The 26,214-nt window shown below is 54.4% G+C and overlaps 1 protein-coding gene and 1 long non-coding RNA gene across 4 annotated transcripts in view; one reads left to right on the forward strand and one right to left on the reverse strand.

Moving 5' to 3' along the window:
• Positions 1 to 17,735, forward strand: part of LMF1 (lipase maturation factor 1) — a 92,166-nt gene extending 74,431 nt beyond the window's left edge. For all 3 annotated transcript variants that reach the window (XM_067707161.1, XM_067707160.1, XM_067707162.1), the window contains 6 exons: positions 2,484 to 2,651; positions 15,362 to 15,545; positions 15,866 to 16,019; positions 16,172 to 16,355; positions 17,001 to 17,113; positions 17,516 to 17,735. In XM_067707161.1, the coding sequence (XP_067563262.1) occupies positions 2,484 to 2,651; positions 15,362 to 15,545; positions 15,866 to 16,019; positions 16,172 to 16,355; positions 17,001 to 17,113; positions 17,516 to 17,690 (978 nt within the window). In that variant the 3' untranslated portion in view covers positions 17,691 to 17,735. The remainder of the gene's footprint in view (positions 1 to 2,483; positions 2,652 to 15,361; positions 15,546 to 15,865; positions 16,020 to 16,171; positions 16,356 to 17,000; positions 17,114 to 17,515) is intronic.
• LOC137207368 (uncharacterized) overlaps positions 10,918 to 26,214 on the reverse strand; it is a 47,596-nt gene continuing 32,299 nt past the window's right edge. The window contains exons 3-4 of the long non-coding RNA XR_010935057.1: positions 19,623 to 19,732; positions 10,918 to 16,764 (exon numbers count right to left, since the gene is read on the reverse strand). This is a non-coding gene — a long non-coding RNA (uncharacterized lncRNA). The remainder of the gene's footprint in view (positions 16,765 to 19,622; positions 19,733 to 26,214) is intronic.

The following is a 26,214-nucleotide window of genomic DNA, read 5'->3' on the forward strand; positions in this document are numbered from 1 at the left end:
CTACCTGTGTCCTAAACCCGCCGGGAGCCGGAGCGAGGAGGCCAACGCTGCACCCCGACAACTGCCTCAACCACCTCGTCACATCAGCACCAGGCAGCCCTGCCCCTTGCCTGCCTCATCCACTTGCCTGTGTCGGCCACTTCTGGGTCAAGGGTGGAGGTCTGGGGACTCAGCCCAGCAGAAATCCCAGGAGGGGCAAAACAAGGGCCAAAGGTCTCATGGGCAGGAGACCCCACCCATCCCTGGCCACTGGGGTCCCAACCCACTGGTGCCTGGCTCTTCCGCCTGGGCGTCTCCAGGACTGGGGGTCGGTGGGGGGGCAGGGGGACGAACAGGAGAGCCTTCAGGAGTGCTTCAGCTCTGAGTCTGCGTTCCCTGCTGGCTGCCAGCCAGGCCCTCTCAGCCCCAGGGGAGCGAAGAAGGTCCCCCGGTGGGTGGGGAACCTCAGCTGGTCTGTGAAGAGGTGGGAACAGAGAAGGAAGGTCTAGCTGGCTCGCCTCCCACGTGGAACGGCTGGTGGGCATGCAGTGGATGCAGTGGGCACACATCCCGCCTGCCTCTGGCGGGGGGCAGTGCAGGGGATCCCAGGCTCCCCTTTCCCTCTGTCTGGTGGGCGTAACCTGTGTTGATGAGAGGCAACGTCGGGGGCAGGCGGGGGTGGCTCCCCTTGAGGCCTCGCTCCCCCCAGCTGACTGTGGGTGTAGGTAACGTGGGGCCTTCAGCCCTGAAGAGCGTGCAGGGTCACATGTCCCTCTGCTGCCCGAGGCTGGGCCGCCTCCTGAGCTGGGTCCTGAGATGTGGCAGAGGGGCTGCTCCTGTGCTCCGTCACCGTTCCCAGTGCTGCCCACGGTGTGGCCCATCCACAGCACGCACCTGTCCAGGGGCCACGGCGCCTTCCGGCAGCCTCGCTCTCACGTGCACACATCCACATACAGTCGCATACACATGCGTGTACACACCGTATCCAGGAAACGCTCTGTTGTTTAAAAAAGCTGAAACATTTGGAACTGATTTGATGCTGCCTTTTTGTGTTGTTAGTGAAATTGCTGCTAACCACCAGAATATCTCCAGTTTTAGGACTATGGTGGTTTCATTCCACTCAGGCGTTAACCGTCATGTGGTGAATCTGGCGTCAGGAAACGCAGGCCTTTGAGCAGAAAGGGCCCCGACAGTTCTGCTCCCCCAACCCCGTGTCTCCCCAGGGCCCTGCCCCCACTGAGCCCCCCACCCCCCAGCCCTGCACGCCCTTCCCCAAAGGGGCTGCCTCTCTGTGTCTGATCCGCCCTCCACGTTCACAAGGGGGGAACCTCTGCAACCAAGACAGAGTGAGAAAACAGTTAAACGCAGTTTTATGAGCCAGGCCAGCAGGAATGCGGGGCAGGGAGACAGCAATGCCCAGACCGGGTTTCTAACACCCGTCTCCACCTAGAGGGACCAGGCTCCTGGAGAAGCGGCTGCCCCCGGGCTGGAGCAGGAAGGGGCTCAGGTGACCCTGAGCATCTTTAGAGCCGGATAACAGGGAGACGCTCAGGGTGGTTACAGCCCAGCGAGTACGACAGCCCACGTGTCCACACCCACGTGGGTGGGAGTGGAAAGGAGTGACCCTGTCCTCAACAGCAGACGCGGCGCCCTTCACGGACTCACTCTCCACAGACGGCAGAGGCACAGTTAGCCTTATGGTGGGTGCTGCGGGTCCACCGGGTCTGGGGCTGCCGCGGCCTGGTGTCCCACCCCAGCCAGCTCAGCATGGAGGGCCACCTGCACACAGTACCCATCACCGATGCTGGATGTCCACACCGGGGCCACCCCAACCCCACACAGTGTCAGCACAGCTGGCCCTTTTGAGCATGGACGGCCGCGTGAGCGGGGAGGACAGGGCCTGTGGTTGGAGGCGCAGGGCCCATCAGCTGGGCCCTAGGCGGCCAGCACCACGGCTGAGTCAACAAGTGGGCCTCGGGGACCTGCTATGCCCTCCCACCCCGCACACGTGTGGAGGCTGTTCCCAGGAACACACACGTGGGGCCAGGACCCTCTCCCCCAGCCTCCACTGTCCTCCAAGAGGAAATCCACCATGTGTGAGCATCCTACGGTCCTGCCTCTGCACCTGTGCCCTGTCCCCTCGCGGGGGGCATGCCGGTGCCCATGCTGCTCAGGGCTCTGACCACAGACTCTTCCCCAGCATCTGAGCTCCTGCGTTACCAGGGCCCTCAGGGTCCCCTTGAAGGGGTCAGTGTCAGAATTACAGGAAGCCAGGCGAATAGAGAAGGTCGGGACCCATGGCTCCCCACCATTCCCCATCCTGGTGACGTGTGAGCTGCTGGAGGGTGGGCCACGCCGCCGGTCTTCCCCGCACCTCTCCCGGCCAGGGCGGCCCCATGCACCCCACTTCCCCAAAAGGCCACCAGCGGGCACCACAGAGCAGGGCCAGGGAGGGCAGGTCCCCACCTCCAGGCACAGCTCACGGGCCTCCTTTCATCCCACAGACGCAGCCGGTGCCCAACCCCATGGCCTACTTCCTGCACCACTCCCCATGGTGGTTCCACCGCTTCGAGACCCTCAGCAACCACTTCCTGGAGCTCGTGGTGCCCTTCTTCGTCTTCCTCGGACGGCAGATGTGCATCCTCCATGGGGCCCTACAGATCCTGTTCCAGGTGAGCAGCCGCTTGTCAGTTCCCAAGGAAAACCTGAAATTTTCACGTCCTGTTCACCTCGTTTATGGAGGTTTGACCTACAGCGTATTCGTTGCTCTGCTAGTTTTGCCTCCATCTTTCTGTTCCTCGGTGTCCAGGGGGCCGTGTGCTGTGCCGCGCCAGATGATGGGTGCAGCAGCAGCAGGAGTCGGGTATCCCACACCTGGGGGAGCCACCTGTGGCTTGCTTGGTTGGTTGTTTATTGTGGCCATATCTACCAAGTTCTCTTGTTTCTTCTTTACTAGGAAGTTCTATGGGTTTTGTTTGGGGTACTTTTAGTCATGAATGGGTGTCGAAGTTTAGCAAATGGTTTTTTCTCCACCAGTTGTGAGAAGATCACTTTTTTGCCCTTAATTTGTTGGCATGAATTACATTACCACTGCTAAAATGGAACCAATTTTACCTTGCTAGGATAAATCAACTCAGTCGTGCTGTGTATACTGTAACATGTTAGTGGGTATAACTTGGTACCATTTTGTTTGGGTTTTTCATGTTGTCAGTGAGTGAAGTTTGTGGTTTTCCATCCACACTGGCCTTGTCTGATTCTGCTCCAGGTTTTACTCTCACCCTCGTAGACAAGACAGAGTTGGTTCTCCTACATCACTGCCTGGCCCAGGGGGAGGGGGGGTGGTCTTTGTGGACACTGACAACCCTTTTGTGGCTGCCAGACAGGCAGAGTCTCTGTTTTTTTCTGGAGGCAGTTGTGTTTTGTTTTGTTTAATATTTATTTATTTGTTTATTTTGGCTGTACCAGGTCTTAGTTGCAGCATGCGGGATCTTTTAGTTGCGGCATGCAGGCTTCTAAGTCACGGCATGCGGACTTCTTAGTTGTGGCTTGCGGACTCTTAGTTGTGGCATGCGGACTCTTAGTTGTGGCACGCAGACTTCTTAGTTGCGGCTTGCAGACTCTTAGTTGCGGCTTGTGGACTCTTAGTTGCGGCTTGCGGTCTTAGTTGCGGCATGCATGCAGGATCTAGTTCCCCGACCAGGGATCGAACCCGGGCCCCATGCATTGGGAGTGCAGAGTCTTACCCACTGGACCACCAGAGAAGTCCCTGGAGGCAATTTTAATGGCAGACATTTTCCTGGGAATTTGTCCATTTCATCAGTTTTCAAATGTGTTGGCCAAGGATCAAGTCATAGTAATCTCTTGTTTTGCAGAGTCTGGATTTGTGTCCTGTTCTTCGGTGTTGCCTCTGTGACAGCACGGAGCAGGATTCTTTTTCCAAAGAGGCTCATGCTCTTTAAGTATCACGTATCTCAGCTGGTACATCTGCATTTTATTTCCACATCTTTGTGTATTCTTTTTGCCCTTTTTAAAAAGCTTTCTTTTGAGGTTTTTCTCGTTCCATTAGTCCCCCTTTCCTAATTAGCAAGTTATACACTCTGTTTCTTTCAGGTAAGTACACAGTTAACTAACTGAAAGTCTAAATTTAATCCCCGTCCTTGCCGCCCTTAGGGCCCTGTGGCCTCGAAATGCTTTGATTGTCTCCCCCTACCTGCTCACCTGCTTTTTTTTTTTTTTGCGGTACGCGGGCCTCTCACTGTTGTGGCCTCTCCCGTTGCGGAGCACAGGCTCTGGACGCGCAGGCTCAGCGGCCATGGCTCACGGGCCCAGCCGCTCCGCGGCACGTGGGATCTTCCCAGACCGGGGCACGAACCCGTGTCTCCTGCAACGGCAGGCAGACTCTCAACCACTGCGCCACCAGGGAAGCCCTGCTCACCTGCTTTTGCTGCCAGTATTTTAAGTTGTATTTTGTTTTGTTTTTAATTAATAGACTTTTAAAGAACAATTTTAGATTCACAGAAAAACTAAGCAGAGAGAGTATAGAGTTCCCATATCCACCACCACCCCCACAGTTTCCCCATCAGGAACATCTTGCATTGGTTAGTGTGATACATTTATTACAACTAAGGAACCAATATTGATACTTTATTGTTAACTAAAGTCCACAGCTTACATTGGGGTTCACTCTTGGTGTTGGGCATTCTATGGGTTTGGACAAATGTAAAATTACATGTATCCATCATAATATCATACAGACTCATTTCACTACCCTAAAAATCCTCTGTGCTCCCTGGATTCATCCTTTTCCCGCCCCTAACCCCTGGCAACCACTGATCCTTTCACTGTCTCCATAGTTTTGCCTTTTCCAGAATGTCATATAGTTGGAATCATCCAGGATATAGCCTTTTCAGACTGGCTTTTTTCCTTAGTAATATGCATTTGAGGTTCCTCGTGTCGTTCCGTGGGTTGAGAGAGCGTTTTTTATTGCTGAATGATATTCCACTGTCTGGATGCACCACAGTTTATCCGTAAACTATCCGGACTTGGCTGGAGGGCAAAATCCTGGCTGGTGGGTGACCCTTGCTCCCAATAGTCTCCAGTGAGGGACACCCCCAGGAGACCAGGAGTGCTCTGCACTGTCCCTTCCCTGTGCATACTTCAGCCCAGTGGCTCCATCATCCTGAGCTGCAGGAGGAAGCTCCAAACAGAGGCTCAAGCATCCTTGTGAGTGTCCACTAGCATGGACACTGCCTCATGCTGGACCTTCCTCCATTGTCAAAGGATGCCCAGCCATAGGCTCCCACCTTCCTCTGCTGATGGAGAACATGGGTCCAGTCCCCAAGGCAACTTGGAGGACCTGCCTGGCATACAGTCTCAGCAGGAATCTGGGTCTGCTTAGGCTGTGTGGTCACCACGGTGACCAAGAATCACTCTCAAGGCTGCAGTGCGTTAATTAGTTGCTGCTTCAGCCACTTTTACAAGCCTGGGACCACTGGGACCCTTTCAGGGCTGTAAACTCTACTGAGCCTATAGAGACCCTCCAGACATCCCTCAGGCTGTACTGACCACCTACCACTTTCTGTCCAAATAATCTGAAGCCCACCTTTGGCAAGCAGTGAAGAAAAGCAAATTGTCATATCACTTAAAAAACACATTTGAAGGAAGTTTGATTTACTAGTCCAGGTGAAAGGGTTCAGCTACTTGAAAATAGGATTTGGGAAGATATTTACATTGACCTTTGACCCAGCAGCGTCGAAATGTTCTTGTTTATTCACTTGGCATGAGTCTCATGGTGCTTCAGGATGAGGACCCGCTAACTGGACCCAGCCCAGCTGAGTCTGTGTCCCAGCCTGGGGCACCGGCGCCTCCACCATGGGGGACTGTGCAGACCCGGGGCAGGTGGGGGGGACTCAGGTATAGACGGCTCCCAGCAGCTCAGGCCACATGACTGAGTCTCCACCTGATTCTGGGTCTGGTGCCCGGGTGGACAGCGGTGGCACAAGGACACTGGGCAGGGTAGGGCCAGAACAGGACCTTGAAAGGCCTTGCTGCCAACCTGCGGCCCTGGACGTTATTCCCAAAGGCAGGCCATGCACTCGCCTTCTGTCCCCCAAGGCCTTGGGAGCCTCAGTCCAGGTGTGTCCCGAGCATCATCCTCCCCCACCCACACCATGCCCAGGACAAGGTGGGACATGGCCCAGGGCTGTGGCTCTTCTCTGAGGCCTGGTCTGATGCCCCCCAGGGGCCGGACCTCAGCTGTCCAGAGCAAAGAAGACAAACGGCCCCCTGGCCCAGCTGCACGTGTCCAGCCTCGCAGGCAGCGTGGGGCATGCAGGGCAGTCTCATGGGGGCGCGTGGCCCTCTGCAGGCCACAGTGCTGGCCACCCCTGGACTTGAACGTTGCTCCCGTCTCCGTGCCTGCGATCCCGAGGGTCCCTGGTTCTGTTTGTTTCCGTTCGTTCCCCGGGAGAGGGTTGAGGATGTGAGCACACACGCACCTCCTCCCACTCTCAGTTTGCACAGCTGTTCCGGAAGGTTCTGCAAGGCCTCCAGAGACAGCCTGTTGTCTACTTGGAGAGGCGCACCACCCCCGCCTCAGACCCCCACTCTAATGCCAAGGAGAGATGCTGGAGGGGCAGTGCTCGGCTTCCACTGTAGGCCAGGCTGGACCTCCCATCCTGGCGTGGAGCGGGCACTCACCAGGCTAGTGGCTCCTAGTCAGTGCAAAGACGCATCTCAGATCCCAGACTCTCCTCCCCAACCTCCCACCATGTCCTGCTCTTTCTAATCTCTGTAATGTCGGCCACAGACCAGGGGACATCACTGTGGGGAACATCATTACGGCTTTGGGTGCAGAGAGCTGCCCCCACCAGCCCCTGAGTGACCCACCCGGAGCTGGGGTCACAGCATAACTGTCCTGGGGCTCCTGGCTGCAGAACATCATCTGCGAGCACACATGTCCTCTGCTAGGCCCTGGGACCCCAGAGCCCAACAGGGGAGTCCCAGACACCTAGCCCCTTCCTTCAGGGGCGTCTCCTGGGCCCGGGGTCCCACTTCCCAGCTCGTCTTCCCACCCGGCCCCCACCGTGGGGTCACAGCCAGTGTGTGCCAGACAAGGGCACGAAGACGGCATTATGAATCCTCAGGCCTCCTGCTGCTTTATTAGAAACAGGGTTCCATCTCCAAAACTGCTCTGGTGAACCCTAGTCTCTGAGTCAGAGCCCCCTAGCTGGTCTCAGGGTGGAGTGACTGGGGAGGGGTGTCTTTGGGCCCCAATGGACCAGGGTGGTGGAGGGAAGCCGGGCATCACTCAGAGGTCATAAGGACCCCACGGCCACTTGGTGGCCTTTAGACAAAGGCTCCTGAGTTCTCACCGGGATAGAGAATCCTGTTGTACCAGAACAATCCGGGTCATGGCGTGTGGACCAGGCATCAGGGGCTTCAGCCCCATCCCAATGTGAGCTCTTCCTGCCACATGCAGGGGTCAGGGCCGCTCGGGTGGCCGTGCCAGGAGGATGCGTCCTCAGCTCGAAAGTGGGGGAGCCCGAGCCAGGAGCTAGAGAACAGTGCCAAGGGCATCCTGGCTAGACGCTGACCCGCAGTGGGGGCAGCTCATGAGCCTGGCCCTCCTGTAGCTGTTTGGAGAAATGATTTTCCCTGGGGCTGGCCCCACGCTGCTCCTGCACCTGAATCTGCAGCCAGGGCTGAAGGTCACGGGGTCACTGGGCAAAAGGCTGAGGCCGCACCAGCACAGCCTCCTCAGGAAGCAGAACTCAAAGCCCCCGCCCGCCAAAGTCATCGTGCCAAGTGGACAGCATCGCGCCCGACCTCAGAAGGTTGACTCAGGCTGTGCCGTGTCCTCGCTCACGTGGCCCCAGGGCTACAGGGTGATGGTCTCTCTCCGGTGCTCACACGCGGGGCGGGGGCGGGTGCTGCTTTTTCCAGTTTTCCTTTACAGAGGTGGGGACGCTGCCCTCTCAGGAAGGCACAGGTCTCTGAGCTGACTGCGCAGCCCTGACAGTGCTGAGCCGCTGGGCTCCTCCCCTGGGGCTCTTCCTCGGCCCCCAGTGGCCCCATCAGGTCTGCCGCCCCGTTCGCTGTGGGTGGGTAGGCGGGATTGTGGTCCACCAGGGGTGGCCTGGGCGTCTGTCCCTCCAGGAGGGCTTGGACTACAGCCAGCAGGACGACAGGGTCCCAAACCAATGCCAGGGGAAGCCTGTGCAGCATCACCGCTGTGGGAGCCACGCTGGCCGAGGCCTTGCACCCGCACCCCTGGGGTGTGGCCCTCACGGGTCCAGAGGCACCAAGAGTCTCCCCAATGGCACTCATTTTGAATGGAAAATAACTATGGTTTGGAACAGAAACAAGGGAAGGAAAGGACCCCCACGGGTCCCTGCTGGTCACGTGTGGGGTCTTCCCTCCACGAGAGCATGTGCCCAGCCACAACCACGTATTCTCACTCACTGTTAAATCTTTGCAGCCATCATTCCAACAATTGCAACCACAACATGTGACTTTTCATTTAAACAGCTGGTTGTCTGTGTTTAAAAATCGCCCACGGGCTTACAATGTCCAGCCCCCTGCCCTCCTGTGTGTGCAACCTGGTTATTTTTCTTCTGCCTGAGGGATGTTTCATTTGGTTTTTTAATATTTCTTAGCAGAAGCTGCTGGTGGATGTCTTCCCTTCAGCTGTCCATGGTCTCTGCCCACAGCGTCTCTGCTGGGGAGTCTGCAGGACCCTTAGCCCCACTCCTCTGTCTGCGACTTTTCCCCTCTGACTGCTTCTACGATTCTTCCCTTTTTCACAGTTTTTCAGCAATTTGGTTTGATGTGCCTTAGGTGTGGCTTTCTTTGAGTTTATCCTCTTTGAGATTTCTTAGGCTTCTGTGACCTGTGCGTTTATAGTTCTCTTCAATGAGGAGAATTTTCTTCACGTTGTGTCTGCCCCCTTCCCTTCCTGGGGCTTAAATCACACGTCTGTCAGGCCAGTGGGTTCTGTCCCCTAGGCCCTGAGGGGCTGCCCAGGCTCTGCTCAGCTTTGCTTCTCCTTGTGCTTCACTTTGCAAAGTTCCTGTTGTTCTGGGCTCATATTCACTGACTTTTTCCTTTACAGTGTCAGTTTTGTCAAAAGCCTATCCAGTAAATTATCTGTTTTGTATTCAGTAAGTCCCCTACATACGAACAAGTTCCGTTTTAGGAGCACGTTCATAAGTCCAATTTGTAAGTCCAACAAAGTTAGCCTAGGTACACAACTACCACAATCGGCTATATAGTACTGTACTGTAATAGGTTTATAATACTTTTCACACAAATAATACTTAAAAAACAAACACAAAAAATAAAACAATTTTAATCTTACAGTACCTTGAAAAGTACAGTAGTACAGTACAACAGCTGGCATACAGGGGTTGGCATCTAGTGAACAGGCAAGAAGAGTTACTGACTGGAGGAGGGAGAGGAGGTGGGAGATGGTAGAGCTGAAGGATCATCAGCAATAGGAGACGAGGGCAAGCTGCAGTTTCACTCTCGCCTGACGTTATGGCACAGGTTCTGGTTCCTGGCTGGATTCAATTCTACCTACCCTCTTGAAAAAACGATCCCGTGATGTTTGGGTAGTAGCTCTTTTTTTCTCATCATAGATGACATGGTAGCACTGGATTGCATTCTGAACAGCTGCTGCAACCTTCATATACCATTCTACATTCAGGTCCTGTGCCTCAAAAACTAACAGTGTCTCCTCAAATAAAGAAAATCCCCTTGCCATTTTCTGCATCATCCGTGAATCTCTTCGGTTCTTCAGTTACTTCTTCTTCCTCTTGTCTCTCTTCATCCTTTCTTGGCGCTTGGTGCTTCTTAGCAGTACCAGCTACATCAACACTTTTACGCTTGCTTCCAGACATCCTGGGCTTGAAATAAAGCTACTGTAATACTGTACTCTATACAGCACTGTACAGTAAAGTACACAGAAGCATAATACTTGTAGAGGATGCACGCACATGACAGTGTATGCCAGACACGTGAACTAACTTATGTGATTGGACTTGTGAATACATGTTCGCATCTTTGAAAGTTCACAACTTGAAGGTTCATATGTAGGGGACTGACAGTATTACCTTTTTTTTTTTTTTTTTTTTTTTTTTAGCTGCGTTGGGTCTTCGTTGCTGCGCACGGGCTTTCTCTAGTTACAGTGAGCAGGGGCCATTCTTCGTTGCGGTGCACGGGCTTCTCATTGCAGTGGCTTCTTTTGTTGCGAAGCATGGGCTCTACATGCACGGGCTTCAGTAGTTGCAGCATGTGGGCTCAGTAGTTAAGGCATATGGGCCCTAGAGTGCACAGGCTTCAGTAGTTGTGGCTCTTGGGCTCTAGAGCGCAGGCTCAGTAGTTGTGGCGCACAGACTTAGTTGCTCCATGGCATGTGGGATCTTCCCAGACCGGGGATTGAACCTGTATCCCAGGCATTGGCAGGCGGATTCTTAACCACTGTACCACCAGGGAAGTCCCTGTATTACCTTTTAAACTCTCAAATTATCATCTGGTTATTCTTTGGCATTTTCATATTTCTCTTATGACTATGTTTTCTTTTAAACCCCTTAATTTTTTTTGTTGTTTTTGTTTTGCGGTACGTGGGCCTCTCACTGTTGTGGCCTCTCCCGTTGCGGAGCACAGGCTCCGGACGTGCAGGCTCAGCGGCCGTGGCTCACGGGCCCAGCCGCTCCGCGGCATGTGGGATCTTCCCGGACTGGGGCACGAACCCGTGTCCCCTGCATCGGCAGGTGGACTCTCAACCACTGCGCCACCAGGGAAGCCCTAAACCCCTTAATTTTTGACAGTAGCTGTTTTCACATTCTTATCTACTGGCTTCAGGCCATCTCTGGTTTCTGACTCTGCTCCCAGCCTGTTTTGTCTCTGCTAGTGCCTTGCAGGCTACTAACTACCAACTTGGAGTCTGTTAACTTTTGATTGCGTGCTGGACACTGGTGTTGTTGATTCTCTCCTGACAGCAGCTAATTGACTTGCAAATCAGTTTCAGAGCCTCCTGGGCAGGTCTGAATGTGCCTTCCCTGTAGGGCCAGCCTAGTTCCACAGGACAGGGCCTCGGCCTGGCTCTCCACGTCTCTCCACACGGGTTCGCAGGACTGGAAGGTCCTCTAGACCCACATGAGCTCAGCGTTGGCGACAGCCTTGGTCGTGTGCTTTCCTTGTCCTCACGGAATCTCCACCCTGCGAGCTCAGCAGCTGCGGGGACCCAGGCAGGACCCACAGCTCCTGGCTGCTGCACCCATGTGGCATGTGGCAAGCCAGCCCCTCGAGCTCCCCCAGCTTCAGGCTCTGCCCCCTGCCCTGCCCTCCCTCAGTGCCCAGGCCTGCATCTCAGACAGTCGCTTTGAGGGTCCAGCACCGCTACCTCCCTTTTGGCCTAAAGCAGGAGTTGCTGGTGGAGTTTTAGCCTTGAAGTCAACGTGAGGCCACTGAGCGATGAGGCAGGACGGACGTGGACCTGGGTTCCGAGGGGTAGCCCTGCTTCTCCAGGGTAAAGGAGGCGGCGGTGGGGGCAGGTTGGGTCTTGGGAAAGTCAGCTCAGTGGAGCAAGAGGAAGTGCACGCCTGGGAGGGGGAGACGCAGGAGGAAATGGGCGGCTGGCAGGTTGTCCTTGGGCCTTGTCCTCGGTCAGGGCAGTGGGTCCTAGGGTGACACCAGGCCTTGTGCTCAGCTCTCAGTTGGGGCCAGGCCCAGCAGCTGCATTCTGGTCGTCCTTTATGTTCCCACTGCTGCCCGCCTACTTCTCTTGTTCATGGAGGTGAGTGGCGACTACTTCAAGGGTCCCACCTCCTTGGGCCACCTTCCTCACTTTTCTTTCCTTTTCTTCTCATTGTTTATATTTTTCAGTCTAAATGCTTATACTGTTTTACTTATGATTCATCCTTGGAAACGAGAAATGGCCAGAACATGTGTGGGCCCAGGTCCTGCTCCGGTAACTGGTCCTGCACCCCTCATCCCCTGAGGCCCAGGCCTCCTTCCGCCTCGAGAGTGCCGAGTCTATTTTTACATCATTCTCATCCGGGAAAGTCAATTGTGTAGCCATTGACTCTGCTGAATCTGTAGTTTCCCTCAAAGGTTCTCCCATTTCTGCACCACATTCTGGAAGGATTTCTCAAATCAATCTTCTGAATCACTAATTCAGACTTCAGCGTCATTCATTCTGCTTTTCACCTGTTAGGGTTTTAACGTTGTGCGTGTTACACATGAGGGTGTAGACGAATAGATGCCGTTTACTGATCACGGTCCTTCAAATTAGCAGTGTCTTGTCTGGGTTTCTCTGGACGCCTCTGGGGTCTCGGGAGCCCCGAGTGGCCACAAAGCGAGGCTGTGCCTCAGCGAGGGTGTAGGCTGCACCAGCTACACCTGGAGAGGTTGGTGAGTAGGCCGTCTGGGGTGAACTCGGGCAGGTAGGCCCCCCAGGAAGCCCGCGGCTGCCCTGCTTTGCAGCATTATGGTGGCCATGTTTCCCAGCAGTTTGAGTGTCAGTGGAGAGGTGGGTGCTGATGGCTTGGGCTGGTGGCTGCAGAGGACACAGCTGCCCATCAGTTGCCTGCCAGGTTTGAGTGTGGACCAGCCCTGAGGGGTGGTGTGATGGGCGAACAAGGCGGGCTGTTCCCCGCATGCCTTCCCAAGGGCCGTGGGACATAGGCAGGAGCCCCCAGGCCAGGTGCTGGAGGCTGCCATGCGCCGGGTGCTTCTCCCAGCTTTGGCCGCCGTCTCATCCGAGAATTAGGCAGTAGAGGGCTCTTGTCACCCATGTGGCCCTGACAGCTGCACCAGGATGGCAGGCCCTCGGGGAAGCGGCCTGTTCTCACCCTTGATCACCACTCCTGGTGGCCTTAGCTGCACAGCTGAGCCATGGAGAAAAGGGGACCCCCATGCAGCTGACCATCCCACCCCAAAGCAAAACGCATTTGTCAGGAGGTGTCAGGAGGGGCACAGGGACCGTTCCCCTTAAGCCCCTTGCTGACGCAGTGGAGGAGCTAGTGGAGCATCTGAGGTCTCGCTGGTCTGGGAGATGAGAATTGAAGGTCGGGCCCCCCCAGTGCTGTCCACGGGGAAGCTGGGCCCAGGCCACGGGACCCCCGCAGTGGAAGAGGGCCTGGCGGCACCACACACCCAGACTGTCGGGAGCCAGCAGTTTTCAGGAAACTCCAGGGCGAAGCCCAGTCGGCCCGAAGCAGCTCGAGACCAGAGGCCCAGGGACCCCGACGGGCCAGGCAGGGCTGTAGGAGAGACCACCAGCCCAGGGCGGGCACACTTTGGGCACAGGGGTTTGTTAACATCCTAGACAGTGAAGAATAAGAAATAATTAGTTTGGGCCTCAGAACCAGGAAAACGGGTTTTCCAAATTAATCCAGGAAGAGCTGTGAATCCACACCATCTCCTGCCACACACTGTAAGACCCTATCGTGATCCATAAAACTGACCTATTGAAAGCCTAGCTCCTCTCTCTCCAGACCCTTTTGAGGCCGGCGTCTGTGACCTCACGTTCTCCCCAGTCACTAGGATCAAGACCCAGCTTTAATTACAAATCAGAAATTGGGGAGCTGGGTGTCAGCTGAGTCTCATCCGGCCGTGGGGCCCCCGGCCTGGGTCTTTGGTCTCACCTCCTTCCTCGATGCCCCCACGTGGCTCCGACCCATCGGCTCCTGTGCAGGGAGGCCCGCAGGGCCCCGGCAGATGCGCGTGAGTGACCTGGACAGGGACATGGCCGTTCTGCTACTCAGGGGCTGTCTGCTCGTTCAGGTCTTTTTTTTGCAGAAATGTGTCCATTTGGTTGGACAGTTGAAAATCTCCTTATTTCTCTTGTCACTGTGGCGACTGTACCATTTTCATTGTGGGTTTATTTGCTGGTGGTGCTGGTCCCCATTTCCTTCTACTTTGCTGACCTGTGGCTCCTAGTGTCTTGTTTCCCCTTTTCTGAGGCACATGCTTGAGGCAGTTTGTCTCCCTTTACACACGTCCGCCGTGGACCCGTGTGCTCTCACCTCCCAGCACCTAACACCCCGGTCATCCCAGAGGCCCTGGTCCCTCCCAAGTCTTACCCCCACCTCCCCAGCCAGGGGCAGAGCCTGGACCAGAGCAGAGCCGGCTGGTGTGAACCTTATATCACACCTTTCATAAAAAACTAATTCGAAATGGATCCAAGACCTAAACATAATAGCCAGACCTGTAAAACTTTTAGAAGATCTTTATATCTTTGGAGGAGGAAAAGATTTCTTAGATGGGACACAAAAAGCAGAATTGTAAAGTTTTTTTTAATTGATAACTTGGACTTCCTAAAAACGTAAACTTCGCCTCTTTGAAAACTGTGTAATGAAAAGGCCGCAGCTGGCAGTCATACATCTGACGGAGGACTGGCTCCGGGTTCTGCTAGGACTTCCAGCTTAGGGAGGCATGGGGGTGTCCTGGGCTGCACCCCAGAAGCCCTCGGCTCTGCCTCTTGCCCTCCCCAGCCTCCAGCCTGCCCTCCCACTGTGGTCACCTGGAATCTCCTCACCCGCGTTTGTGCAGCCCACAGGAAGCTCTGCGTGCAGCTGGCACTGGGGTCCCTGGGGCTCCACAATCAGAGGCGTCTGCCTGGGGGGCAAGCGGGGCTGCTCTGTTCCACCTTTGCTCTAGGAGAGCCTGGCACCTGGTAGGGAGGGCGGGATGTGAACCCTGCAGCCTCTCCTCCCCTCAAGTGAAGACCACCCACTCCCTATTCCCACCCGCATCTTCTCCTCCCCTCAAGTGAAGACCACCCACTCCCTATTCCCGCCCGCATCCTTGACGACAGGGTCAAAATCAGGCAGGAAAGTGCCATTTTCAAGTCACTAAAACAACTTACAAGCCTGTCCTAAGCACCCCCCACCCCTGTGAGGGGCACGTACCACAGGTGTGTGGGGCTGGTCCTGGCCCCGACACCTGGGTGGACCACTGAGCAGCCAGCTGGAGTCCTGGGGCTACCCAGGGCCTGTTGATTAACAGTCACGGTGACAGTTGCCACAAACACAAACTTGTCACCTCCCAGTTGTGTAACTTCAGTGGCCTCCAAGCAGGGTCAGAGGCCGGAATCACAGTGTTGGTAGGTGGGGTCCTCACCAGAGGCACTGGGTAGCGTCTGCCTCTGAGATCATTTAGGATGTAGACATTGTGGGGTTGGTCTGAGGGAGGCGGGGCAAGTGGCTTGTCGGGGGGCTTGGGGCCTGGGCCATGGCCTCCTGGGCACCTGGGGGTCAGCACATTGCTGCTGGGAAGGACAGGACCCCCAACCCCCATGCCTCTGGTGTGGACTCCATGCATCACCATGGAGCACATGAAATGCAGTGGCTGGAGGGATCTCTCTCTCCACCCCCAGATGGTCCTCATCATCAGCGGGAATCTGAGCTTCCTGAACTGGCTGACCATCGTGCCCAGCCTCGCCTGCTTCGATGATGCCACTCTGGGCTTCCTGTTTCCCTCGGGGCCCGGCTGCCTCAAGGACCAAGTCCTGAGGATGCAGGAGGAGGAAGCTCGAGGGGCCAGGGCCCCATGGACACACGGTGGGTGACACCTGAAGGCGGATGTGGCTGGGCAGCCCGGGTGGTCTCGAGTTGATGGCACCCAGCCCTGTGCCCACACCAGTGCCCTGGGAGACAGGGCAGCATCTCCATGCCTGGACAGGGTCACTCCTGTCTGCTTGGTATGGACATTGTGTCCTGGTCCTCAGGAAGGGAGGCCCAGTGACCTCAGCTGGGGGGGCCTAAGAGGGAGCTGCTGTGGTGGGGGCAGCAGCATCTCCTTCGGCTTCTGTGGGCCCAAGGGGCCGAACAGAGGCCAGGCCTGGGGGCAGGAGCCCACCCACTATTCCCCCTCCCGGCAGGCAGCGTGGCACGGCACACAGTCAACCTGGCGCTGGGCGTCCTGGTCGCCTGGCTCAGCATCCCTGTGGTCCTCAACTTGCTGAGCCCCCGGCAGGTCATGAACAGCTCCTTCAACCCTCTCCGGATCGTCAACACATATGGGGCCTTTGGCAGGTACCTCGGGGCCACCATGACCCCAGGGGGGAGATGTGAGGGTGAGGCCAGCCCTGACCTGCAGCCCCCCAGCCTCGCCCTCGTCTGGTCAGGTCAGGGGTTGGGGTCAGGGTGGGGAGGTGCAGCCCTGACTGGTCTCCCCCCCCACCCAGCATCACCAAGGAACGCACGGAGGTCATCCTGCAGGGCACCGCCAGCCCCAATGCCAGCGCGCCAGACGCCAAGTGGGAGGACTACGAGTTCAAGTGCAAGCCCGGTGACCTGAAGCAACGGCCATGCCTCATCTCCCCGTACCACCACCGCCTGGATTGGCTTATGTGGTTCGCCGCCTTCCAGGTGAGGCCCTCGGTGGGGAGGCCCCGCTGACACAGCGAGGCCCGGGAATCCTGTGCTGGGGCACAGCCCGTGGGGAACCTTCCCAGGCTCCTGGCACGGCCCTCGCATGAGGATCTGTGGGTGCCCAGGGCTGGGCCTCACAGCCGGCTTCTCAGAGCGCTTCCACCAGAGGGGCCGAGGCATGCGTGGCCAACGCTGGGGCAGCCAGTGTCCACAGAGGCTGCAGCACTGTCGCCATCCCTTCTTGCCCAGGAAGATAGCCTCCAGCGGGCTCGGTCACTTGCCCGAAATCCCTGGCCCGGCAGGTGACAAAGCTGACAGGTGAACTGGGAACAGCCCCGCTCCATCCAGGTCCCTGCGGACAGCACAGTGGCTGTGGTGCCCAGGAGAGCGAGCAGAACCGGGGGCCCTGCAAGAACAGGAAGGAGGTGGTCCCAAACCAAAGAACTGCAGCATAGGCCCCCAGGGCAGCCCCCCCCTCAAGAGAGGCTGGCCACCAGCCACACTGGAATCAGGTACCCCCAGGACAACAGACTGAAGGCCGGGTGACCGTCAAGAGGGAGCACACATCCACGGGGCTCTCCAAGGGCCCGGTGGCAGTGCAGGCACCCAGCTATCTGCGCCCTGTCCTCTTCTCACCCCCAGACCTACGAGCACAACGAGTGGATCATCCACCTGGCAGGCAAGCTCCTGGCCAACGACGCCCAGGCCCTATCCCTGCTGGCCCTTAACCCCTTCGCAGGCAGGGCACCACCCAGGTAAGATTCCCCTCCCAGACAGGAACACACACCCCACCCCACCCCCGCCAACTGCAGCCTCAGCTGCCTTTCAGGGCTTCTCCCCAAATGCAGGGTCTGCTCTGGGGGCTGGGCCCACCTCCTGGAAACATGCCCAGACACAATGGTCTGCGAACCTCAGATACCACTCACCTGCTGAAAGGATGCAGGGCTCAGCCCGATTGGCTCTGAGCACTCGGCCCTCCCGGTTCCAGAGCCCCGCCCGCCCCGCCCGCCCCGCCATCATCTAGTCAGGGGCCTGGTTGTGCCAGGGGCTCCAGGGGCTCCTTGGGGCTCTCTGGCTTCCCCTGGGTGGCCTCTCCCTCTGAGGACTCCAGGCCTGTCTTGGGGGCGGAGGCTGACTGTGCTGCCCTTGCTCTGCAGGTGGGTCCGGGGAGAGCACTACAGGTACAAGTTCAGCCGCCCCGGGGGCACACACGCCGCTGAGGGCAAGTGGTGGATCCGGAAGAGGCTCGGCCCCTACTTCCCCCCACTCAGCTTTCAGGACCTGAAGGGTTACTTCAGGTCACGGGAGTGGCCGTACCCCAAACCCGAATAGAGGTGGCCCAGGGCTTGTGCCCCAAGAAATAAAGTGGGAAGACCACGGGCTGGCTGCTCTGAGTGGGGTCTCCACAAGGACATCCAGGGAAGCTGACCCGGAGAGGAGGGGCTGCCAGGGTCCTGGGTGGTCGTCTGTGCTTTCTTATCTCCCCACAGTCAGTCCCTGTGGTTCCCAAGTCTCTTCACTTTGGGTTCGTCAGAGGAATCCCCAGAAAGCCCCCAGCCCCGCTCCACCCAGATCGCACCCCTTGTCACCAGGCACCCCCCGTCCCAGACACCAGCATCCCAATGTTGCACCCAGCTCTGGTCTGTCCCAGGACCACCTGCCCATGCGGCCAAGAAGAAAGCCTGCCTCTCCTCTCTGCTCCCCCAAGCGGGTCCCCACCACGTCCAGGAGGGTCCTGCACGAGGAAGTAGTCAGGGCTCCCTCTCAGAACCCACATGCGCCCACATGCGCTCTCCACAGTGACCAGCACCTGAAGGTGTGGACAGAGGGCCTCTGTCCTCCTTGGGTGGGCCACCCCCACCAGCCCTGAGTGATGTGCCTCCTCCCCTCCTTTGTGACCACGTTGCCCAGTCTCACACCTGGAGCCTCCGGCTCCCTGACCTAGGGTGGGAGGACGGGACAGCAGGGCGGTCAGCCCCAGCGCTGGGGTCCCCAGGGCAGCGATTCTGAGGCCCGGTCACTGCAGGTTGAACTGCATTAATGGTGTGTTGCTTGGCAACCCTACTGGTCTGTGGCCCAGAACCTCTACAGCCTGATGTCAGTGGTGAGTGGACACCCACCTGCCCCCCACCATCCGGGGCGCCTGCCGCACTGTGGAGGGTCCCAGCGGGAATGAGGTGGTTCAGGCTAGGAGGCCAGGCTGAGGTGGGCACAAGTGTGGATCTGTGTGGAGGCCTCCCGCCTGCCTGGGGGCCTGGCCGGCCCAGGTGCCAACAAGAGAGGCTGTGTTCCTGCTCGCAGGCAAACAGGCGCCCTGTGTCTGTCGCAGGACAGACAGGGCCTCAGACAAGGAGCCTGGAGCCAGCAAGTCTGCCTGCAGCAGCCGCGTAAAACTACCACCAGCCTGCTGGAATGGGCAGCCCTTACCGGGGGGCTGTCCTTGGGACCCTGCCAATGGGTAGGAGCACCAGGGGTGCCCCTGTGGGGCCCGGGGTGGGTAGGGGGCCTGAGGAGATGCTGTGTCTTGGCTCGGGGTGGCCCTGCAGCCCCAGAACCACAGGTGGCCTCCCTGCCAGGAGCCATGGTGGGTCCCTGCTCTGCCAGCCCTTCCCGCCACACTCTGGGCTCGCTGCCACCCAGGGCTCGGGCAGGGGAGGCCCCCAGCACTCCTTGGTGTGGGCTCCTCTCTGAGCCTTGGTCCAGCTGTGCCCCCCAAGGCTCCTGGGACAGCCCCCCAGACATACATAGGAGGCTGTGCTTAGACATGTGGGCTGGGTGGGGCCGGGGCTGGAGCCGGTGGCAGGAGTGACACAGGAGGCCCTGAGCCCATCCGGGGGGCGGTGGGGGGGGGGCAAGAACTAAGTGGCCCCACCCCTCCTGGGACAGGGCAGCATCCTCTCACCCCGGGGGACGTCCCAGGTGATCCCTGGTCAGGGTGGGCACATGGCCCTCTAACAAACCAAAGACTCTGCCAGACCTGCACACCCTTCCAGAGGCTCTGGTTCCCCCAGGGCCCACCCATCTGCCAGAAAGGGTGCCAGCCCCACCTTCAGAGCCTGTCCTGAGACCACACCCTCCCATCAAGGACAGCCAGACTGCACCTCTCCTCCACTCAGAGCCCTCCCAGGGCCCCCACCTCACTGAGCATGAACCTGGGGTCCCTGCCTATCACCTCCGCCCACTCCCCTGCATCCTCTCCATCCCACATGCCCACCAGCCGTGTTGGGCCCCAGGGCCTTTGCACTGGTAGCTCGTGGTGCTCACCTCTCCCAGGGCCTCCTCTCCTGCCTCTGCTGGACTCCAGGCTGCTCCTGGTCACACACGGGTTGGCGGGGGGCTCATCCTGGCCCCCCAGTGCTGGATACACTGTTGACCTGATGAAAGAGAAAGGCCCAGACACTTAACATCTGCTCCACCTGATGCTGCCTCAGTCCAGCTTCAGGACAGTCAGCTGTTTCGGGGGCGGGGGGGGGGGGTGCCGAGTGCAGGGCAGGGACACAAGGTGGGGCCTTGGCTCGCCCCTCCCGGCAGCTGTGTCCCCATGAATCATCCACCTGGCAGCAGGGGATGCTTGCAGGTGAGGGTCCGCCTTATTCAACAGGAGGCTCAGATGCATGTTGGAAACTGAATTTCACCTTCTAAAACCAGGAGTCAGCCTGAGGCTCCTGGGGAGGTGGCAGCAGGAGTCTTCTCAGACCACAGGAGGGGCGGCCTGCTTGCGGGAGGGGCTGCCCTGGAGAGGGGTGAGCAGGGCATGACCAGGGCACCCTGACTTCCAGAGGGACTGGGAATTTCAGATCTGTTCTTCCCACCTGCTCTCTTGAGCCGACGCCCCCTGGAAACCACTGCCTGACAAGCTGGCCCTTGCTGAGACCCCCACCCAATCTGAGGGTGTCTCCCCCTGCAGAGCACTCTGCCCCATGGCTCTCACACATCTGAATGGGGTCTGTCCAGTGCTGGCAGCAACGCCCAGGCCCAGCCGGGACCCTGTAGGCTGCAGAGTGTGCCCAGCCCCCCACCCACCCCCCAGCTCTCCAACTGGAGGGCGCTGTGCTCAGCCCTCTTGCTCCAGGATGGGATGTGGGACTCAGGACTCCAGTCACAGGGCAGTGGCTGAGCTCAGGTGATCCGCTGAACCTGGCTGTCGGCCCATCCAAAGCTGTGGGCTCAGCCAGGGGCCTGTCTCAGGGAGGACCCACTGTCTCCCTCTTGCTCCAGGACAGGGCGAGGGGTTCGGGTGCAGGTCCCGTCCCCACGAGGAGGGTGTGTACCAGCCTCCCTCTGTCAGAGGGCCTCTGGTTTTCACTCAGAGGTGATCAGTGCAACTTGGGTGCCTGCTGAGGCCAAGCCCACCCTCTGTGCAGCCTAGTTCAGATCAGAGCCCTCCCATGGGGCATCCCTGGGCAGGGTTCACAAGCCCTCCTCTCCCTGGGCTTCTGCATCTGCACGGGCATGGCCTGACGCTTTGCGCTCTTAGGCCACCAGCTCTGGAGGGACAGGGTCAGCAAACTCCCAGCCTGGTGGCTTTGTGGGAGCAGGAAGATCTCCACATCAATGCATGTTGAGTTCAAGCATGTTACCAGTTATTAGAACGGGCCCGTGAAGACGCAGAAAACCTGAGCTGTTGTGGAGCGCTTCGCTGCCTTCCTCCATTGTCTCCAGCGTCCCCCACAACCTCTGGGCCCCACGTGGAGTGAGGCTTCTCCCTCCTGATGTTCATCCAGGGCTTCTCTCTTGTCTCCTCGTCAGTCTTCTCACAGCTCCAGCTTTGGCTTCTTCAGTCAACTGTCCTCTTCCACTTTCTGTTTCACACACATACGTTGTTATTTCCTTCCACCTTTTTCAGGTTTGCCTTCCGTCATCTCCTCGAGTTGCAGACTTTATTTCTTTCTAACCCTCCTTCTGATTTCTAGGAAACACAGCTAAGGACCACACACACACAAGTGGCTGCACCCACAGGCTCTGTTGACCACTGTGGGCTTTGTCTGTGAATTCTAGAGACTGTGATGTCCTCTTAACACATCAAATAATAGAGGTGGGATTTAAATGTTCAAACGAATGGATTTGGGAGGCAGTCTTTTACCTTGAATTTTATCACCGTGTTTGCCACTCCCAGCACCCCTCACCCCCCCCATGCCTCCAGCACCCTGGATTAATGCCCCTTTCACAAGTGAACAAATTCTGGTGGAAAGGATACCTCCAATTCTGAGACAGCTACTTGCATCCCTCTGCTGAGGGGTTCCCTAGTTCAGTTAGCATCATGACAACCTGTCCCCTGGATCCATCCCTGCCCGGTATCCCACAGCCTGAGGATACCATGGACCTTTGTCCCCAGGGATTCAGTTCCAAAGCCACTGGGTAAGGTGGAACTCACATGTCAGCAAACTGACCTTTAAAGCTCCTAAAGTAATCAGCAAAATTGATAGAACTGTAGCTTGACTGACAAAAAGAAGATACAAATAACTAAAATCAAAGTTAAGTGGGGACATTACTACCAACATTACAGACATAAAAAGGATTACAAGAGAACAGTATGAATAACTGTAGGCAACAAATCAGGTAACCTAGACAGTGGACAAATTTCTAAAGACACACAAAATGCTAGAAGTGACTCAGGAAGAAATAGGAAATTTGAAGAGATCTATAGCAAGTAAGGAGATTGAATCAGTAATCAAAACCTCCAGCAGAGAAAATTACTGCATCAGATGGCTTTGTTACTGAATTCTCCCAAGAATTAAAGAAAAATTAACACCAATCCTTCCAAAACTTTTTCCAAAGAATTAGAAAAGGAGGTAGGACTTCCCTGGTGGTGCAGTACTTAAGAATCCACCTGCCAATGCAGGGGACACAGGTTTGAGCCCTGGTCCAGGAAGATCCACATGCCTCAGAGCAACTAAGCTTATGTGCCACAACTACTGAAGCCCGTGCTCTGCAACAAGAGAAGCCACCGCAACGAGAAGCCTGTGCACTGCAGCAAAAGATAGACCCTGCTCGCCGCAACTAGAGAAAGCCCATGCACAGCAACGAAGACCCAACACAGCCAAAATTTAATTAATTTTAAAAGAGGAGGGAACACTTCCTAACTCATCCTGTGGAGGCCAGTATGACCCCGGTAACAAGGCCAGACAAAGACACCAGTATCCTTCGTGAATAGAGATACAAAAATGCTCAACAAAATACTAGCAAAACAAATCTATCAGCATATTAAGAGGATTATATGCCATGACCAAGTGGTATTTATCCTAGGAATGCCAGAGTGGTTCAACATAAGAAAATCAATCAATGTAATACACCACATTAACAGAATACAGGAGCAGAAAGAAAAACATGATCATCTCAACTGATGCAGAAAAATCATTTGAAAAAAATCCAACGCACTCTCATGATACAAACCACTCAGGGGCTTCCCTGGTGGCGCAGTGGTTGAGAGTCTGCCTGCCAATGCAGGGGACACAAGTTCGTGCCCCGGTCCAGGAAGATCCCACATGCCATGGAGCGGCTGGGCCCATGAGCCATGGCCACTGAGCCTGCGCATCCAGAGCCTGTGCTCCGCAACGGGAGAGGCCACAACAGTGAGAGGCCCGCGTACCGCAAAAAAAAAAAAAAAAAAAAAAAAAAAAAACAGAAAACTAGGAATAGAAGGGAACTTCCTCAACATAATAAAAGGCATGTATGAAAACTCCACAGTTAATATCATACTCAATGGTGAAAGACTGAAAACTTTCCCTCTATGACCAAGACCAAGACAAGGATGCCCCTTTTCACCACTGCTATTCAACACTGTACTGGAGGTCTAGCCAGAGCAATTAGTCAAGAAAAATAATTAAAAGGCTTTGAATTGGAGAGGAAGAAGTAAAACTATATTAACAGATGATATAATCCTATAATATAGAAAATTCCAGCAATCCACAAAAATATTACGGGAGCTAATAAACTAATTCAGCAAAGTTGCAGGGTATAAGATCAACACACAAAAATCAGATGTGTTTCTATACCTGCAATGAACAGTCTGAAAAAGAAACTAAGGAAACAATACCACTTATAATAGCATCCAAAAGAATAAAATACCCAAGAATAAATTTAACCAAGGAGGTAAATGACTTGTACACTGAAAAGTACAAAACATTGCTGAAAGAAATCAAGGAAAACATAAATACAGTGAAAGGCATCCATATCCATGGATTGATGACTTAATACTGTTAAGATGACAATACTAACAAAGTGTCTACAGAGTTGAAAAAATTCCAATGGCCTTTTTTATAAAAATATAAAGACCAATCCTCGAATCCATATGGAATTGTAAGAGGCCCTAAATAATGAAAACAATCTTGAAAAAAGAATAAAGCTGACAAACTCACACTTCTGATTTTAAAACAGTACAAAGTAATCAAAACTGCTCATGGCACAAGGATAGACACACAGACCAACAGAATAGAATGCTGAGCCTAGAGAAAAACCCTTGCATGTATGGCCAAATGGCCTTTGACAAGGGTGCCAAGACCATTCAATGGAAAAAGGATAGTCTTTTCAACTGATGCTGGGAAAAATGGATCTACATGCTAAAGAGTGAGCTTGGGTCCTTACCTCACACCATATTCAAAAATTAACTCAAAATGGATGAAATACCTAAATGTAAGAGCTAACACTATTACAACTCTTGAAAGAAAACATGGTTACTCTTCATGACCTTGGAGTTGGCAGTGGATTCTTAGGTATGATGCCAAAAGCAAGAGCAACAATAACCCAAGATAAATTGGACTTCATCAAATTTAAAACTTTTATCTATCTAAAGACACTGTCAAGATGTGGGACATATATACAATGGAATATTATTCAGCTATAAAAAGAAACGAAATTGAGCTTTTGTAGTGAGGTGGGTGGACCTAGAGTCTGTCATACAGAGTGAAGTAAGTCAAAGAGAAAAACAAATACCATATGCTACCAAATATATATGGAATCTTTAAAAAAAATGGTTATGAAGAACCTAGGGGCAGGACGGGAATAAAGACACAGACCTACTAGAGAATGGACTTGAGGACACGGGGAGGGGGAAGGGTAAGCTGGGACAAAGAGAGTGGCATGGACATATGTACACTACCAAATGTAAAATAGATAGCTAGTGGGAAGCAGCCTCATAGCACAGGGAGATCAGCTTGGTGCTCTGTGACCACCTAGAGGGGTGGGATAGGGAGGGTGGGAGGGAAGGAGACGCAAGAGGGAAGAGATCTGGGGATATATGTATATGTATAGCTGATTCACTTTGTTATAAAGCAGAAACCAACACACCATTGTAAAGCAATTATACTCCAATAAAGATGTTTAAAAAATAAAGACATTATCAAGTTTGGGGTTAGCAGATGCAAACTATTACATATAGAATGGATAAACAATAAAGTCCTTCTGTATAGCACAGGGAACTATTTTCAATATCCTGAGATAAACCATAATGGAAAAGAATATTAAAAAAGAACATATATATGTATAAATGAATCACTTTGCTGTACAGCAGAAACACAGCATTGTAAATCAACTATACTTCAATTAAAAAAAATAAAAACAAAGACGCCATAGAGTGAAAAGATGACCCACAGAATGAGAGAAAATATTTTCAAGTCGTATATCTCATAGGACTCTACTATCCAGAATATATAAATAACTCTGACAACTAAGCAACAAAAAGACAAACATCCCAATTCAAAATTATTTGAATGGACATTTCTCCAAGGAAGACATACAAATGGCCAACAAGCACATGAAAAGATGCTCAAAATCCTTAATCATAGAAATGCACATGAAAATGCACACAATGAGATACCACTTCACACCCATGAGGGTGGCTATGATTTTTTTTTAATGGAAAAAAACAAGTGTTGGCAAGGATGTAGAAAAATTGGAAACTTCGTACATTGCAATTGGTAATGCAAAATGGTGCAGCTGCTATGGAAAAGTCTAACAGTTCCTCAAAAAGTTAAACGTTGGGTCAATTACCATACGAACCAGCAATTCTACTTCTAGGTATATATCCAAAAGAACTGAAATCAGGGACTTAAACAGATACTTGTATGCCAATGTTCACAGCATCATTATCCACAATAGCCAAAGGTGGAAACAACACAAATGTCCACCAACAGGTGAATGGATAAACAAAGCATACAAGGGAATACTATTCAGCCACAAAAAGGAATAAAGTATCAGCACACACTACAGTGTGGATAAATCTTGAAAACATTATGCCCAGTAAAATAAGCCAGACACAAAAGGTCACCTGTAATATGATTCCATTTATAGAAATATCTAAAACAGGTAAATCTATAAAAATAGAGAGCTGACTAGTGGTTGCCAGAGGCTGGGGGGAGGGGAGAATGGGGAGTGACTGCTAATGGTACAGGGTTTCCTTTTGAGATGATAAAATATTTTGGAACTAGATAGAGGTGATAATTGCACAACACTGTGATATATTAAATGCCACTGACTGTTTACTGTAAAATGGTTAATGTCAATTTCTTCTCAGTTTTTAAAAATAAGCCTTCTGAGTGTCCTGAGACCCTGCCCCAGGGGGCTGGGAGACCTCACACTGCCAAGATCTAGTGAGAACAGTTGGGGTGGGGGAGGGGTGGTGAGACAGATAAAGTGCTTCATCCCTTTTTTGCTAAGTGGATAGGGCTGGATTCACTTAAGGCTAAAACATGAGGCTCTGATTAGCCAGTGGGATGGAAGGTGGGCTTCCAGAGCCAGCATGTGACACATGGGCATTCTTTTAACTGATGGTCTTGGAAAGAGAGTCACACATGCAACTACCAATTAGACGAGGAAAACTCGAGCAAGTGAAAGGGCAGCCGTGGGTGATTCTTTTTTT

This window comes from Pseudorca crassidens, chromosome 15, assembly GCF_039906515.1.
Source record: "Pseudorca crassidens isolate mPseCra1 chromosome 15, mPseCra1.hap1, whole genome shotgun sequence".
NCBI classification, from domain to species: Eukaryota; Metazoa; Chordata; class Mammalia; order Artiodactyla; family Delphinidae; genus Pseudorca; species Pseudorca crassidens.